Source organism: Crocodylus porosus, unplaced genomic scaffold, assembly GCF_001723895.1.
Source record: "Crocodylus porosus isolate Cpor-Errol unplaced genomic scaffold, CroPor_comp1, whole genome shotgun sequence".
Lineage (NCBI taxonomy): Eukaryota > Metazoa > Chordata > Crocodylia > Crocodylidae > Crocodylus > Crocodylus porosus.
The window spans coordinates 37,411,415-37,429,005 of record NW_017728949.1 but is presented as its reverse complement, the minus strand read 5'-3'; the positions used below and the strand labels follow the sequence as shown (position 1 = coordinate 37,429,005).

The 17,591-nt window shown below is 42.2% G+C and overlaps 1 protein-coding gene across 5 annotated transcripts in view; it reads right to left on the bottom strand.

The window, feature by feature from the left end:
• Positions 1 to 17,591, bottom strand: part of SESTD1 (SEC14 and spectrin domain containing 1) — a 116,553-nt gene that overhangs the window by 75,467 nt on the left and 23,495 nt on the right. For all 5 annotated transcript variants that reach the window (XM_019554109.1, XM_019554111.1, XM_019554112.1 and 2 more), the window contains 2 exons: positions 11,835 to 11,914; positions 2,519 to 2,627 (listed from right to left, as the gene is read on the bottom strand). In XM_019554109.1, the coding sequence (XP_019409654.1) occupies positions 2,519 to 2,627; positions 11,835 to 11,889 (164 nt within the window). In that variant the 5' untranslated portion in view covers positions 11,890 to 11,914. The remainder of the gene's footprint in view (positions 1 to 2,518; positions 2,628 to 11,834; positions 11,915 to 17,591) is intronic.

The window sequence follows — 17,591 nt, the reverse complement described above, 5'->3', positions numbered from 1 at the left end:
CAGGCTGGACATAAGGAAGAATTTCTTTACTGTCCGAGCCCCCAAGGTCTGGAACAGCCTGCCATCGGAGGTGGTTCAAGCACCTACATTGAACGCCTTCAAGAGCAAATTGGATGCTTATCTTGCTGGGATCCTATGACCCCAGATGACTTCCTGCCCTTTGGGCAGGGGGCTGGACTCGATGATCTCCCGAGGTCCCTTCCAGCCCTAATGTCTATGAAATCTATGAACCTGGCCACAGCTATGACTGAAAGTTTTCGACTAGGATGTACTGATATTCTTGACAATTCTTTAAAGAAAAAAATTAGAGAGACCTGGCTAGAAGACTTTCTACTCAGGGGCATACTGACTGCCAAATTTGCGATTAGGAGGGAATTTTTTCCTGTGGATCATACTGAAAGGACTGTGGGCTTTTTGGTCTTCCTCCTTCCTTTTGGGGCACAGTTCTTTTCTTAGGACTTTTTAGGCATATATTAGTCAAATACTTACTTTCCTGTTACTGCAGTGGCAAGTCATTAGCAGTGCCCATCTCCCACATGCTTTTACTCACAGCAATGAGGGACAACATTTTTGACAGGCATGCCACAAAGTGCCACTCTGATCCCTTCCCCCTCTGTTCTATCTGCCACTGTGCTCCATGCTCCCTTCTTAATCTGCTGCATGCCACACAGAGGTTTCCCATGACACTTGTGGCACATTTGCCACAGTTTGGACACCCCTGACAAAGCATGCTACAGGGCAGTGATTTTCAACCTGTGGTCTGGAGACACATGAGGGTCTACAGGCTATGTCTAAGGGGTCTGCAAAAGATGACTTTGATCAATCAAAGTATGCCACAACTTACAATTCAAAGGGGTATGTCTGCACCTCCATTCAGAGTTTCCAAAGAGGTTTGTGACCTCCATTTGAGATTTCCAAAAGGGTCCACAAATGACAAAAGTTGAAAACTACTGGTATAGGGAATTCTTGGTGTTTTGGGTATCTTGCCGCGTAATCATGTGGACAAGTCTACGGTGGAAATTTTGGAAATTCCTTGGGTAAAACGACTGCCTGTGAATGCAAGGGACTGGACTGGACTATGGGCCCTTCTAGTGCTATTTTCCTCAAAACATTTAAGCAAAAAGAGTCTGAAGCAGTAAAACATTTCCTACTATAAAACAACACAAAAATCAGGCTGTTTTCCCTGCTTGCATAAAAAGAGGTCACTTTTCTGCAAAACGTTCACATCAGCAGACAGATGAAAAAAAGTCAAGCATTTTTCCAACTGCATGTCACAATTTCTACATGGGAAAAGTAGTGCTTGGTGTGAACTGTTGCATTAAATAAAATCAGGTAATACCTAGACAACAAAATGATTAGTGCTTATTAGAATAACTGTACCTACATTTTTTTTTAACTATCAGAACCAAGTGCTGAAGTCAATGAGGATACTTACATGATTGATACAAGTGGAGTATCCATAATTTTGAAAAGTTCAAAACTCATTTAATAATAATAATAATAAAAAGTAGTGAATATTAATTTGGGGGCAGAGGTGAAATCAAAAATATAAAAGGATAATGATCTGCAGGTGACTTGCCAAATCATTTATAGTTTCTTTATCTTACGATACAATCAAACAAATGATAAATGAAATCTGTCAGATCAATGAGCAGGTGTTCCACAAGGCAAAAGTCCCATGAAGTTGATGATTTTATTGTTAGGCCCATAGCAAGTGACAGAATTTTAGATTCTACTAGATCTGTACCAAGTTAAGCAAAGTAATATGGTATGTTCTTAACTTTAAAGAGAGAGTGTCAAACTCATTTGGCCCGGTGGGGTGGGTCCAGACTGTGGGACTCTTTGTGGGCTGGACAAACCACCTGCAGATCTAGCCTACAGAACCAAAGCTGCCAGAACCACTGAGGTTGAACGGAGGTGGCATTAACTCTTTCATTGCTGGCACCAACATACAGGTTCCTCTACTGCTGGCAGCTGTGGCAAGAAGGCCAGCAGGCCAAATGACTAACTTCCACTGGCTGGATCCACCCTGCAGGCCAAATGTTTGACAGCCCTGCTTTAAAACATTTGAGTAACCCCATTACCCTCAATAGGACTCTATGTATGCTTAAAAGTTAAGTGCACACTTAATCAGGGACTTTATGAACAAGGAGGATAGCAGAGAAAGGTAGGAACTTGTTTTAGCTTCAACAACTGCAACTACTAGGTTTTAATTACGGAGTTAAATGTTAGCGACTGGTTAGTTTATACAATATTATACACATGTGATCATAAAGAAAAACATTATTGCATGTATTCAAGCAACGTAATGGTGAAAGAAAAGGGTAGAGGGCAAAAAAAGGCCTGGCAGAATAAAAGGCCATATACCTTTCAGTACATGCACTTTTTAATTATTATGCTGTATTCTAATAAAATGAAATGAGATTTCCAATTATACTACAGTCTGCATACAATGCATTTTTAAAAGAAGGTAAAATAAAAATATGTAGCGCTTTTAAGAGAACACCTTTAGAGTCACCTTGGAATGCTTAGCAGATAGTCTAGAGTAACACTCAACTCATCCATATTAGTCTGTTCAAGGCATAATGGAATTGTCAGAATGAGGCCACTTCGTCTGTCCTTCCCTCCTATTTAGGAAAAAAAAAAGTCATTGCAAGGACCTGATATGTTTTTAAGGTAAAAATACACATTAGTTACACTCTTTCAAAATACATGTTTCTTGAGCAGCAAACTGCTATAAAGATAACTGTATTAAGACATATTTTGGTTTAAAAGCTGCAGATGGCTACCATATAGGTACAGCATGGCCACTCCAGAGCACAAATCACAGCAGGCATGCCCCCGCCTTCAGCCACCACTGTCACTTTACTTGCTGTCACTTGCCATGCTGGCAGCAATCACTGGCAGGGAAAGTTACTGCAGTAACCAAAATGAGTGTGTTGGGCGGGGGGGATAGGACCATAAAAGAATCAGTTGTGACAGAAGCAGTAGCTGAAGTACAGGGGGTACAAGAGTGGTTGAAATAGGGGGGTGACTGCACTTAGTCCCCATGTAACTTTTTACATCCCACAGTCTGTACTATGTAACACCGAGCTATACAAAACATTTCTCACGTACAAGTAAATGCCATGCCCAAGACACAGGTTCTGGTTCTGAGACTACCATAAAGGAAAACATGAACAATTCTGAAGATCTATGGAAAATACACAATCTTTTAAGAGTAAGCTAAAGCTCCTCCTACCAAATACCCATCAGGCTGCACCAACATTCTGGACCCACGTACTTCAAGCTTCCCTTGGGCTAGGGAAAGACATTCAAAAGCCTGAGCCTGAATTTATTCAGTCTTTGCAGGTTAATCTAACCTGCAGAGAGTGAACCGGTTTGCAAGTGGACAGTAAAGAAGTTCTTGAAACGGTCTTGTAAGGAGTTTATAACCATTTGACCTTGTAATCCCTTGGGGCACGCTGGTGAACAAACGTTCCCTCAGGTCCTGGTGAACACCCCTTATAAATTTATAGGTGGCCATCAGATCACCCCTGAGCCTGCGCTTTTCCAGGCTGAAGAGCCCCATGGCTCTCAGCCTGTTATCGTAATCTGTTTTCCTGACCTCTGAGCATGCGCGTGGCTGTCCTCTGGAGTCTCTCAAGTTTCTCCACATCCTTCTTGAATTGTGGAGCCCAAAACTGGACACAGCACTCCAGCTGCAGCCTCACCAAAGCTGAGTACAATGGGAGAATGATGTCCTGGGATTTGCTTGAGAAGCATCTATGGATGCAAGCCAGCATTTTGCTTGCTTTACTGGCTGCAGCATCACATTGAAGGCTCATGTTAATCTTGTTGACAATCCTGACCCTCAAGTCGCTCTCGTCTGTAGTGCTAGTCAGCGTAGCACTGCCAAGCCTATAGACATGCTGCAGGTTTTTCCTCCCAAGGTGGAGAACCTTGCATTTTTCGGTGTTAAACACCATCAGGTTCTTGTCCACCCATTTACTAAGCCTATCAAGGTCAGCCTGGATTACCCCCATCCTCAGGTGTGGATGCTTTACCCCAAAGTTTGGTATCATCAGCAAACTTGGCCAGTCCACTTCTGACTCCAATGTCCACCTCATTAAGAGGTTGAACAAAATAGGTCCAAGGACAGAGCCTTGAGGGACCCCACTGGTCACAGGGCACCATGACGATTGACTTCCATCAACTACCACTCTCTGGGTCTGACCACAGAGACAATTCCCCAGCCAGCGGATCATGGTGGACCCGAGGCCACAGTTAGCCAGTTTTGCCAAAAGGTGATCATGGGATATAGATCGAAGGCTTTTTTAAAGTTGAGATATATGATATCAATCTTTTCTCCCTTGTCCAGGTGATAGGTCATCTGGTCATAAAATGAGATAACTCAGGCATGACCTACCCGCAACAAACCCGTGCTGGCTGTCCCTCAGGGTCTTGCCATCAGCCAGTCTGTTGAGAAGAGCCTCCTTGATGATTTTTTCTAAGACCTTCCCCAGGACAGAGGTCAGGCTGATGGGCCAGTAGTTTGCTGGATTCACTTTCCTCCCTTTCTTGAAGATAGGCACCACATTGGCCTTCTTCCAATCATCAGGCACTTCACCAGAGCACCAGGAGCTCTCGAAGATCTGTGCCAGCAACTGAGCTATGAAGACTGCCAGCTCCTTGAGTACCCTGGGGCGTAAATTATCAGGGCCAGCTGACTTGAAGGTGCCCAGCCTCTCAAAAGCTGTTTCTTCACAAGGTCAGCACTGATGGAGGGCAAGGAACCATGCTTGCTTAGGCATCCCTGTCCCCTAGTGGGCAGGGGCATCCCATGGGAGTTGTGAAAGACTGATGCAAAGTACCCATTTAGCAAGTTGGCTTTTTTCTGGGCATTGGTCATCAGTTCTCCCTTTTGGCTTATCAGGGGTCCAATGTTGCCCTTGATTTTCTTCTGGCTCTCCACATATCTAAAAAGGGACTTTTTATTGTCCTTGATACTTGTGGCCTGTTGGAGTTCCATGGCATCCCTGGCTTTCCTGGTTTGTTCCCTGCAGGTCCGGACCAGTGCAGAGTATTCCTCCTCGGAGGCGGATCCTGTCCTCCATCCTTTGTAGATCTGTCTTTTTAGATGCAGGAGGACCGTCAGTTCCCTGGAGAGCCAAGGGGGCTGCTAAGCCCTTTTGCTGTCTTTCCTCCAAGATGGAATAGCCTCAAGCTTGTGCATCTAGGATCGCTCCCTTTGACTCAATCAGTTAAGTCTGATACTACATTCAACCAGGTTTATCTCAAACTGGTTTCACCCATTTTGAAACTGGTTTATGTGCACTGAATGTCTGTTCTGTTACAAGTTTAAACCAGTTTCTGATCACTTATTACACACAAATCAGTTTATCTGTCCGTAGCCATGGTGTCCAACATGTATGTTTCGTTTCCCCAGAGCTCCAGCATTACAAGCACTCTGGTTTTATAGTACCTCTCTGGGGACACAATAGTGGATGGTAGAGAGACATGTAGGCTTTTTTTAAGGGTACAAAACTCACTGTTTTTTCCTTTAGTGAACACAGGAAACATCGAGATGCAGACAAAAGAATACAGAATTACATTTATTTCCCTGTCTCAGTTATTCATCAAATCCCCTGGCAAATCAAATCCTCCTCTGTTGCTTTATTACCAGCTAACCTAGAAAAACTGACTCATTTGCAGAACAGACGGCCAAATCTAAACAACTTCCATGTTAATAGCTGGCAGTCAAGGTTTAATGATCCTTCACTGTAGGGGGTTTATAGTCCAGGGAGGCCCATGGGCTGCATGTGACTGCCTTTCCTGCTGTTGTGTGATGGGGAGTCTGAGTGCCACCTGTGCAGCCTGCATTGCCAGAGAGATTCTGGTGGGGCTGCTTCCGCTATGTGCAACCTGCACAACGTGTGACCTGGGAATTTCACACAAGTAGTACACATAGCTTCTTGTCAGTTTTTGCTGCTGCTATGCCGAACCCTACCCTTAGTGGAAAAGCTGAATCAAGAAGATAGTCTTAGTAGACCCATTCACAAATGAGGGAAGGCAATAAACAGAGGCAAAGGAAGGACAAAGTTCCCACCATGCACCGCAATCTGAAGTAACAGGACATTTGGACAGTTTGTGAAATCAGTGAAAACAATTTTTATTGCAGTAATCTACCAGATTGAGATGGACAAAAACCCCCCACAAAACCATCTCCTAGTACAAAACAGCCCTGAAACAGAAATCCCAGCCACACTGACACCATTTGTAGCTGGAAAGGGATGCGTTTTCTTACCTGGTCACTGCCCTTGAACACAGTCCTGTCCCTCAAATCCTTTGCATCAGTCCTATATCTAAGCTCCTGTAATATGCCACTGAAACTTATTGACAGAACAGGAAAAGTCTTGTGAATGCTTTGTGTCCCATTCTAGCAATTTACCATTATACATACAACTGCAACAGTTGCAGAAAATTTTAGAATTTTGGATTTAGATCTTTTCATGTCAGTGGTCATGGTTTGGGGAAACAGCATCACTCTTTATAATACATGATAATTTATCTGAACTGGACTGAAATAAACCACAGTAGTATTTACAAGTTAATTTAATAGACTGCTAAATTGCAACAAAATGGTCTTATAAATATTATCTTTTTATACTTTCAAATTTTTTTAAATACTCCACATTTCTGTTAATCAATTTCAGAACAAATGGTAATACATGCCCCCTTTTTTGCCATTACTTCAAGTAGCATGTTTTCGTTTTTTTCACCTTCTTTGGTTTTTTTTTTTTTTTTTTACAAAGAAGTCTACTGGCTTTCATTTCTGGTAAAACTTAATTTTATGAGATCATTTCAACTTCATTTTGGAGGAAGGAGGAGGATATTTTCTGAAATCTTTAAGCAAGCAATTTTTCTGGAGAGATATTACTCAAAAAAATTTTAAAAATTAAATCATCAGTCTTTTGCTTCATAAAAGTAGTTGATCCAGATGGAACTTGAGTTTTAACTAATTGGTCCATAAAGCCATTACAAACAGAGAGTACATCTTTACAGAAGTAAAGTGATTTAAGTTAAATGCACATAAAATATCTACAGATATAAATATCAGGTGTTATCTGCTGAAAAAGGCTAAGATAAGGTTTCCTAAAATAAAATATAGATTCAAGTGACCTAGTAACAAAAAGAATGTGGCTGTTTACACAATGCATCATTACTGTAATTATAGTAATAGTTAAGAACCTGTGCTTTTTTTTTTTTCCTCAAAGCCATTAAATTAGTTAGGGCAACAGAAATTGCAGCTAGACTGCTTTCATTTCATCTTTTCTTAAATAGGAGAGACTACTGAAAACTCAGCAACAACAAAGAAGAGAGGTAGAAAGAGAAGGGAAAAAAAGAAGGAAGTGGCTTTACACTGTTCAAAAGCTGTTCTCTTACCTTTTTGTCTTGGGCACCCCCCAAAAATAAGTATGGTTTTCCCTTCTCTTGCTGTAGTGCTTACAAATGCATTCAATTCAACAAACAGAAGGAAAATAGTTTGTTTCTGGATCTGATGCAAAACTTCAAAGGCCACATCCATTGCACGGACCATTGTCTTTATAAAACCGCTCTCGAAAACAAGAACAAAAGGCCAAAAATGGGGCAAGGGAAGGAGTACTTCTTAAAGATGTTAAAAAAAATATATATATGGTGTTCCATATCCAGCACACCCACAAAGATTTTCTTCCAAGAAGTCAAATGAGTCAATTTAGTTCCAAGCAAGCAGCCAGCACACAAACAAGAAGCATGCCCCATTTACAGAAGCTGATGCCAGGGAATGGATTCTGAGCCAAGATTCATGAGGGCTAAATTCGAACAGCAAGTACACATCTTATAATGATGCACCACAGGAAAATTAGCAGACTGACTGATCGAGGACATATTGTCATGTACATGGATAAGAACCTAAAAAACAGAACAGAACTGGGGCTGAAAAGACCCGAAATATCCTGAAGAGCAGAAACTTAAGCTAACGGTTGCCTGTACAAGAGATGGAAAAAAGGAACCCTGTAATACTTGTGGAGGCTCTATTTAAAAGGAATTTTAGCCAAAGGAGGAAACCCCTTCATCCAAGCCTATTACACTTCTTCCCCTGTACCACAGAAACCACAGTCATCTGTCACCATTACTACACCAACTAGGAACCAATAAGAAGAAAGCTAAAGAATAGAGGATTCTTTGTAGTTCAAGGTTACAGAACTGCAATATATCAGTCTGTCACATGCAACCTCCAGAGAAAGAAAGGCAAGATTTCTGCTGCCTGTCAAGGTAACACGATGTTACAGCAAGGATTTCCTTGAAATCGTGCTTCTTACATAAACCACAGCTACCTACTTATGCAAAAATATCACTTCTATTCTCTGCCTTCCCCCTCCCACTACCCCACCAAGGAAAATATCACCTTCTTCATTATATCTCTGTTATCTTGACATAAAGGTCAACATGTTCCAAGCTTGCACTATGTTTTCATTTAGGTTATTTATAGCCATTTCTGTGTCCCTCACAATATTTACATTCACCTTGACTTCCAGGCAGCGTTAATATGGATAATGACTCCCTCCATTCCTGACTCCGAATCAGATAATTTCCAAAGCCTTCTTTCTCTTCCTTCTCAAAATTCAAGCTCAGTCTTCTATGGTGGATTGATTTAAAATCTAGGTAATCTAAATTAGTTCTTTACATCATCAGGTGGAAAGTCCCAACCTTAAATAACTGAAAAAAAAATCAAACTTTTCTACCTGTATTGCATTTTTCTTTAGAAAAATCATTGAATTCTCACTGGCTACTATAATGATTACAACAGGCAGATTTACAATTCAAACTAGCTTTGCTCCATCCTTTGCAACTCATCTCCCTTAAATTTTGGTCACTGTTTTAAGAATTTCTTTGTAGAACAGCTGAACGTTTTGAGAAACAATATTTACTAACATTTTATTTTCAGTTTGCTCTTGTATTTAGAAAACAGACATGGTGCAAAGGATGAATTCCTTTTAGAAACATAAGACAAACTAGTCTTAAAATGTTTTTTTTAGTTTTTTTTACAAAATTTCCAAATTGAGCTAGTGACAGATACCTCAGTAAAAATAACTGTCACTATCAGCAAGCTTTAAAAATTATCAGTGTTGTTTTAAAGTTGTCAAATGACAGGCTTCAGTGTGTTTATAACATATGAGAAGGCTTGTTAGATAACAAATGAACTGAGGTAAAATTTTCTCAGTGTTTTTCTTAAATTCTCCTACATACGCACACAAGCACAACAATATTAGTTAATTGTTAATGCTTTATTTACATAAGAGTTAAAAGACCCTGAAGTTAACAGTGCAGTAGATTTGGCGCCTGAAATCCGTTTATGTCTGCTTTGTGTTAGATATCCCAGGCTGTTGAATTTTTTGAATAAATACCTGGATTCAAACAGCATTCACTCAAATTGAAAATGTTATTTACTGTATTTATACTCAATCTAAGATTACTTTGAATTTAAGATGACCCACAATAATTAGATGTTATACACAGACAATTAATAAATGTGTTACAATCCTCCACGTATATTGGAGGATTGTCTTAAAATTCATTGCCTCCACCACTGGGAAAGGAGTGGCAGAGAGGCAAGCAGATGTGAGGGGAAGGTGCGCGGGAGAAGCAAGCAGCCTGACCCCTGCCCTTCCACACTCCTGGTCACCTGTCTCCCCTGGTGCCTGCCCCCCACCCAAGGCGAAAGCCAGTGCCGATACATCCTCTGTGCCCCAGGCTGGAGCCAGAACTGCAACTGCGGGTAAGTGACAGCAGGGTGGGAGTGGGTAGTAGCAGCTGTAGCCCTGCCACCTCCCCACCTTTTACTTGAATTCCAGACAAAGGGGTTCTCCCCCACCACAGCTGAACTGGAAGGGGGGAGGGAGAAATAAACCTCATCTTGGATTTGAGTAAATACAGTATTTATTGACATTTTCACAAAAGATTGCAATAAATTAGACGTGCTATTGATTTTCTCAGCATTTCAGTGACTTCAAACTGAGTTATTTTTTTACTGAGAAAGATCAAAAAAAGTTATTTTGCATGCATAAGTTATTTTCATACATATTTTTAATACTAAAATTCAGGACAGACAAACATCCTGTCATTGAAAATCATCAAAAAACTTCCTTTGTTTAGTTAAATCACTCAAACTCAGGAAAACTAAGAACTGTTTTCTAGTTCCCACAAACTCTGTTCTATGAATTGTTCTGGTTGGAAGTATAAAAAAAAGATACTGCACATAGGAGTAGCTCGCCTCTTGGGTCACGTGTAGACACCTATTAAAATTATCAGGTAGGAAATCTCAGAAGCCTTCATAGAATACATCCATGGTACTCTATAAACATTAGCATGCTGTACAAAAGAAGTTATTTATCCACAAATCTGAAAATGAAAAATCAGATTTTTGTGTGTAATAACTATGTAACATTCTTTTTTTTACTCCCTTTTGAGAGGTGTTTATTAAAAAACAAATCATCCTGACAGCATTATTTCTAGCTCAGCAAATCCCTCACTACATCTTCAATACCTTTAGGAATGGCGATCCCAACTCAGGTTATGATTCTGGACATCAGAGTAATCAGCAAAATACCTTAATCTTACAGAGAAGACATGCTTTGAGCTAATAACATTGTGCTGAGTGTCTCAGATTTGTAACCAATCTTAAAATTCAGGACAGATTCATGTTATATAAACTACACCATTCTGCACTAATATATTTTAATGTGTGGAACACGACTTGGACGGGAAGAAAGCCTAAGATGGTTGAAATACAAATCGGTTCCCTTCATGTTTATCATACATAGTTCTGTTGTTTTTTTCTGCTTAAACAATAGTTCATCTCATTTGCAATAATTTACCAATATGTCATTTATACAAGCATTTGTCAGCTCTGAATTTGGCCCATGGAGATACTATCCTAATAAGAAATTCAAGAGGAAAAGATAGGAAGAACAAAAAGATGGATGCACCAACTAAAGTAATTCATCAACAGCTATTGACAACAACCTTAAAAAAAATCATAAAGCCTGATGTCCTGTCTGTCTGAGAAGAACAAACCTTCAAAAGCACAATACAGGTGTGGAAGGAAAAATGAGATGGAGGTTGGACAAGAACAAAGTGAGTCCAAACATGCTAATTATCAGGTGTCTTCACGTGAGTTACAGTTCTCAGACCTTGGGACCTCAATGTATGGAAAGAACATTAAGGAACATTTTCACAGGATGCTTCCATAGCACAACTTTTTTTGATGCTTTGTTACAGCATCATAATTTAGTGCTTGAAACTAAATGGAACACTTTATTTTTATTTACTTACATTTGAGAACACTTGGGGAAAAAAGTAAACCATTGTACTCACTTCTACCATTCACTACATTAAGGGCTGTCAATATAATGTAATTCAAAAAAGGAAGGGATACAAACTTTCTGAAGTTCTGAAGCCTCACATTTCAGAATCAATTACTTACATGCCACTTAAAAGGTTATTCTTTCACTCTTGATAAATTACCACATTTTATTACACAAGGAGTGAAATATCACGATTCCAACTACACATAGGTCATTTTAATCAAGTTACAGGCTAGAATAAAAACTGGCCTGCCAAGAAGTAATGGTGACAGCCTGCATGTGAACTTGGTTTTGCTACCAAATTAAAAGATATTTTACTGTTGCTTTTAAACTAAGTTTTAATGTAAAACTGGAAGACAGCAAAAACTACTCAAGTCCTATCTAAACTGTACAAAGAGAAACTAATTGTATAAGAAAAAAAGGCAAAAAACCCCACAGAAACAGTACCTGAAAGGAAGGCTAATTTTTTCTTCAGGATGGGCAATATTACTGAAGCTTCCATTCTACTCCAGTTAATTTTCACAGATCTGGAACAAAAGAAGTTGAAATGTCAATTGTGTAGAACCAATTACCAAGCTCCATTAGAGCAAGATTTGGTTTGAGCCAAAACAGTTTTGCACTCACTTACTGGAGACTAGCAGAGCTCACCAGATAACCCAACCTTTGACTAAAATACCAGATGAGTAGATAGGCTTGAAAAAAATACAACTTAGTTACAAGCAATTTTTCTTTAATCACCAATTTATTTTCTTAAATCATTAAAAAGCTGAAAGTTACCTAGTTTAATTTAGCCTTAAGTTCCATGGCTCCCACAGAGCTCAATTTTTATTATTTCAATGTATGAAACAAAACACAACCTCCCAAACATATACAAAATACACAGGTTAAATGCTCTTATTCAGCTGCTGGAGGGTACTCAACAAAACTGAAACATATATCTTGATCAGTCATGTGTAACAGGAAAAAGGTGAATAAACCTAGTGTGCCAGTCCACATTTTACAGGATCTCATATTCACACTACCAGGACTCAGAAGACCATTACTTCGATATTGTATTCAAAATAATATGTTACCACATTATCTCCATGCATTTAATATAGTCAGACTGAAGACACATAAAATGCAAAGGATCTAAGGAAAATGGATGAAGCAACACCTAAGATTAAACTACTATGTAACATGCAAGTTAGGACATTTCTGCTTTACTCCCTCACATCCTGTTTCCAATGGCATTCTAAGAGAAACAATGCATTAATAGTGGTTGCTTTACACCAGTGGTACTCAACCTTTTTTCCCAGTGGTCCAGATGGGCTGTTGTCGGACCAGGTGCTGCCTGAATGGTGGTTCTGATCTAGCAGCCAGAACCAATGCAGACAGCAACTGGCCATGCAGAGGGGGAGCAGAGGGTAGTCTGGTCCCACACAATGGGGGAGCAGGGGGAGGAGAAGCAGGGGGGGAAGAACTTGCCTGACTGGGGGGGGTGGCCTAGCCCCAAAGGGGGGAAAGGGGTGTGGCCCAGCCCCAACCCAGCCCTGCAGGGGGAAGGGGGCACACCCTGGCTCCAACCAGGAAGCCAGGGGGAAGGGCAGCCATATTTATGGCTACCGTAAAAAAGGGAAAATTTCCCAACCCATGGGAAGCCCCGCAGGCCAGATGCCACAGCTTCGCAGGCCGCATCTGGCCTGCGGGCCAAAGGTTGAGAACTCCTGCTTTAGACCAGCAGTTTTCAACGTTTTTGGACTTCAGGCACCCCTTCACAGCTTCTGTAAACTAAGTGGCACTTAAACATTGCAATCTATAAATTAGTTTTTGAAATTATCTCCCTGCAGAGGCCTGGCAGTGGGGATGGGGGATCATCCCAGGTAGGGATAAGCCTGAGCTCATGCTTATCTGCTTAGTTTATCTGCTTATCTTCCAACACTTCACAAAGCAGCCTTTAAAAGATCTGTCAGTACAGCAGGGTGGCCCAGCACCCTGGCTGAGAATCACTGCTTTAGACACTAATTGGCTACTTGAGCCAGAAATCCTTTTAATTACTATCTCCTGCCCTACTGAATCATTCCTTTCTCTTTGCAGATGTTCCTGCCCTGCTATTGATTTCTCTCTCCTTCTGTACCAATGCACATAAAACACCAACACTGCATACAGCACTTTCCCTGATAACAATAAGGCAAAGCTTCCCAAATCCTCGCTTATATTTTGTAGCTGCTTGGCCATGAGAGAGATGTTGTGTGCCTTTTTGATTCCTGTTATCACTTTAGGCAGAAATGTGATTTTAAAAAAAACCATGCAAGGAAAGCTATAATGCTGACAAAGCAAACTGACGCAACCCAAAAGTTAACAGAATGCTAATGGATTATATTTATTAGTAGCTAAAGAAAGTCTTCCAAAAGATCCATTTACCGGTATTCCTCATAAGGAAAGCATCCATCACTGGAATAGACTGCAGATACATTAAGTCAAGCTTACTTCTCCTCAAGTAAAATAAAAAATAAAGAATAAAGGAACTGAAATAAACTATCACTGCTCCTGAATAACACATAATGGCACTGCATTAAAACTGACTACTATCGCCAACTATTTCCTATTGATATGATAAACTGTCTAAAATTTCTGAACAAAAACTTAAAAGAAAAAACTGATACATCTTGGGAAGAAGACGTGGGGCCGGAATAAAATTACAAACCAAACCAGGTAAAACATTACACACTCCTCAGTGGAAGACAACTGACAGAAATAAGCCTAAACATTTAAAAGAAAACATAGTAATTTATTCAGCAATGTTGGATTCAGCTATAGTGGAAGGAAACAGAGAACAGTAATTCTGAAGCTTAAGGAACAATACTAATTTAAACAAAATACAAAGTTCACACACAGTGAGATTAAATACAGAGGAAGGAAGAATTCTGACATAAGCTGAACAGAGTCCAAAACTTGCAAAAACTCCAGCTTGACACCTAAAAGGTGACAAAATGCAGTATAACAGAAACAACTATAGCAATATACAGGTCTTAGACAAGAACCTCAGCAAGATATCTTCAAAAAACCCAAAAAGATACTACTAATGGGAATTCAAAAATGACATAAAAAGTAACGCATATGAATTCTACAAGATCTAAAAAAATGAAGTAGGCATAAGAAAATGTGTCAACATGATCCAGAATTCACTATGTGGAGCAAAACACAGCTAGGAAGCTATAAAAAAAAAAAAAGAGTAAAACAGTGGAGTGTCACGTACGCTCTGACAACAATCAGAGTGTGAATACAAAGAATATTTAGTTCACAGATGAACTTTATTAGACATTCTATAAATTCCACTTGGACAAAAATATGCATCTTTTCAGATGCAAGGGTTAAGCAACGAAGCTGGTGAAGTCATCAATGAAGTTTGTGACAAATAAATACCTCTACTGCTGCCCAAAAATATACAGCAGGTCATGAGGAACAGAAAGAGAACACAGGCATCTGGGCCCAAGTCATACCTTCCATTTTTATCTTACAGAAAGATAAAAACTGCAGAAAATTCTGTGTCAAGGACCAATTTTCATCAGAAGTGGGGCTGGCCAATCTTGCATTAACCTACCTTCCTGAGGTTCCAAAATTCTAGGTGCTATTTTAACAAGCTTTGGCTTCAAAAATTGGGGAGCATGACTATGGAAGAAGAAACAAGAAACAGGTAAAAAGGGGGGAAAAAACCCAGAATGCCACTAGCATGACTTGTTCACAGAGATTCTCTTGCTAAAATAGTGCTAAAAAGGTAAGCATTACCTTATGCCATCTGGCACACTGGAAACTCAAGATCCTCTTCCTACCTTTTTTGGCTCATGGATTTCCCAAGCAGCACCAAGTTAACAACTATGGACATTTCAAATTATACTGAAAATATGCAGAATTTCTTATTTAAAAGTTCATTGTTTTTTAAACTACTTGGTCAATCTTCTTCAAGCTTATCTTGGGTAATCTAATTGTTTATTTTCTTGAAGCTTAAGGCTCAAGTGTAAAATATTTTCTTAAAATAAAGGAAAGATTTCTTTCCCCCACCCCAAGCATTTAAGTAAAATTTTTAAAAATCTCAGCCAAATAAAGTCACTTTTGTCTCGTCCCAAATTTCTTTCAAAAAGAAGTTTTAAAGAAAAAAAATATTTTAGTGGAAAAAAGAGAAATCAACAATGATTACGTTACATTAGTTGCACACATTTTAGGCAAATATCCAAGATGCACACTTGCAGGATTTTGGGTCGCCATAGAACCAGCTCTATAGCCATGTTCTACCATTAATGGGAAATTAACTCCATGGCATCTGTGAGGGAGTGGGGCCTAGGAGCGACCGTGAACTCCCTAGCGGCCCCTACCGTCACTCACGGTGGACTCAGCACCCTCAGAATCTCACCCGCCACGACTTTGATAATAAATAGGTTTGTATGGGAGGCTGCCTTTATCCCCCTGGTGAATGGTATGTGTGTTCTTGCCCCTACTCCAAATGGGGTGCCTCTGTGCGCCCCTCCCTTAAGGGGTATGCGTGCCTCCAAACCTCCCCTTTAGCACGCCCCAAGCCTCGCAGCTGTTCCACGAGACGTTGTACGGTCCCCTGCCCCTCAGGTGCTCTCCCCCCGGGCCTGGCACGTCGCCGCCGCCCCCGGGCCTGGCACATCACCGGCGCCCCTCTTGGGGTCTCTGCCACACTCTCCGCGCTTGCGGCCCCGCTTGGGGTCCTTTGCTGCGCTCACCGTGCTTGTTATCGAATTAGGCTCAGGCAGCCGGAGCCTTACCTGGCCTCCCCGACCCTACTAGGTCTTCATCAATCACAGCCTGCCCCACTCTGGGGCCTGTGCCGCGCCTCTCGCGGCTGGGGCTACAACCCCCATTCAGCGAGCGCCCTCCTGGCACTCCTTATGCTGTGCCTGCTGTGGCACTGTGCCCCTGCTGGGCACCGGGAACCCCCAAGCTGCTGGGGAGCTCCTGTGAGGCCTCCTCTCACCCCTACAGCCTCACCCGGTCCTCCGGTGTAACTGTAATGCAACGCAAGCCACCTGGCTTCAACATAAAACACAGAGCCTCCTGCTCATAACATAAATACTGAGCCCCCCCACCAGGGCCTCCAACCCTACCTCTCGTCAAGGGGCTCTCATCCCCGGCATCATCACAGCCAGTCAGCACCACAAGGCTGCCACTACCAATTCAGGCTCAGCTCAGCTGCAGAGCTCCTGCTTCTGCGGCTGCCAGAAGGGAACTGCTAGCAACCGGCAGCTGGGCTGTCCCGGTGATTGGCAGCTCGCCTTACCTCATTCTCAGGCACGGAGCACCCCAGTGCATCCCTGACAGCATCAAATGATACCAAAAGCACAAGCCTCTATGACTTGAGGTAAAGAAAAACTTGCTAAATTATGACAAAATAGTTTATATCAGGGGTCGGCAACCCCAAGCACACGTGCCGAGCATAGCATACAAGGCCATTTTGTTCAGCACGCCACGGTCAGTCCCAGCTCTGGGTAGCTGCTGCCAGCGATGGAGCCTGGACTGCTCCCAGCAGGGCCTACACCCTCCCAGCTGCCTGCCAGGAACAGCCCAGGCTCCCGGCTGGCAACGGCTACCCAGAGCCGGGGCCAGCTGCAGCCAGAGGCTGCAAACAGCTGCGCTGGACTGTGGAGCCCCAGCATCAGCTCTGTACCGGCACGTCCACGCGCACCTTGGAGCAGGCGGTGGGGGAGGGCTCTGAGGCAGCACAACCCTGGTCTCTCCCCCACTCCTGGCACAGAGCTGATGACTGGGCTCTGGAGCCCGGCGCAGCTGTTTGTAGCCAGCCTGGGCTCTGGGCAGCTGCAGCAAGCAGCGGGCAGTCTACAAACAGCTGTGCCGGGCTCCACAGCTCCGGCATCAGCTCCATGCTAGTGGCGACTGCGCGCCCACCTTGGGGCAGACAGCAGGACAGCGCAGCACGCCCCAACGTGCACATGCAGTCGCCACCAGCATGGAGCTGATGCTGGAGCTGTGGAGCCAGGCACAGCTGTTTGCAGCTTGGCCGCTGCTTGCTGCAGCTGCCCAGAGCCCAGGCTGGCTACAAACAGCTGTACCAGGCTCCAGAGCCCAGTCACCAGCTCTGTGCCAGGAGTGGGTTGTGCAGCTTCAGGCCCCTCCCACACCATCTGCTTCGAGGCACATGTGCATGCGCCGGTACCGCGCTCATGCCAGGGCTCCAGAGCCCGG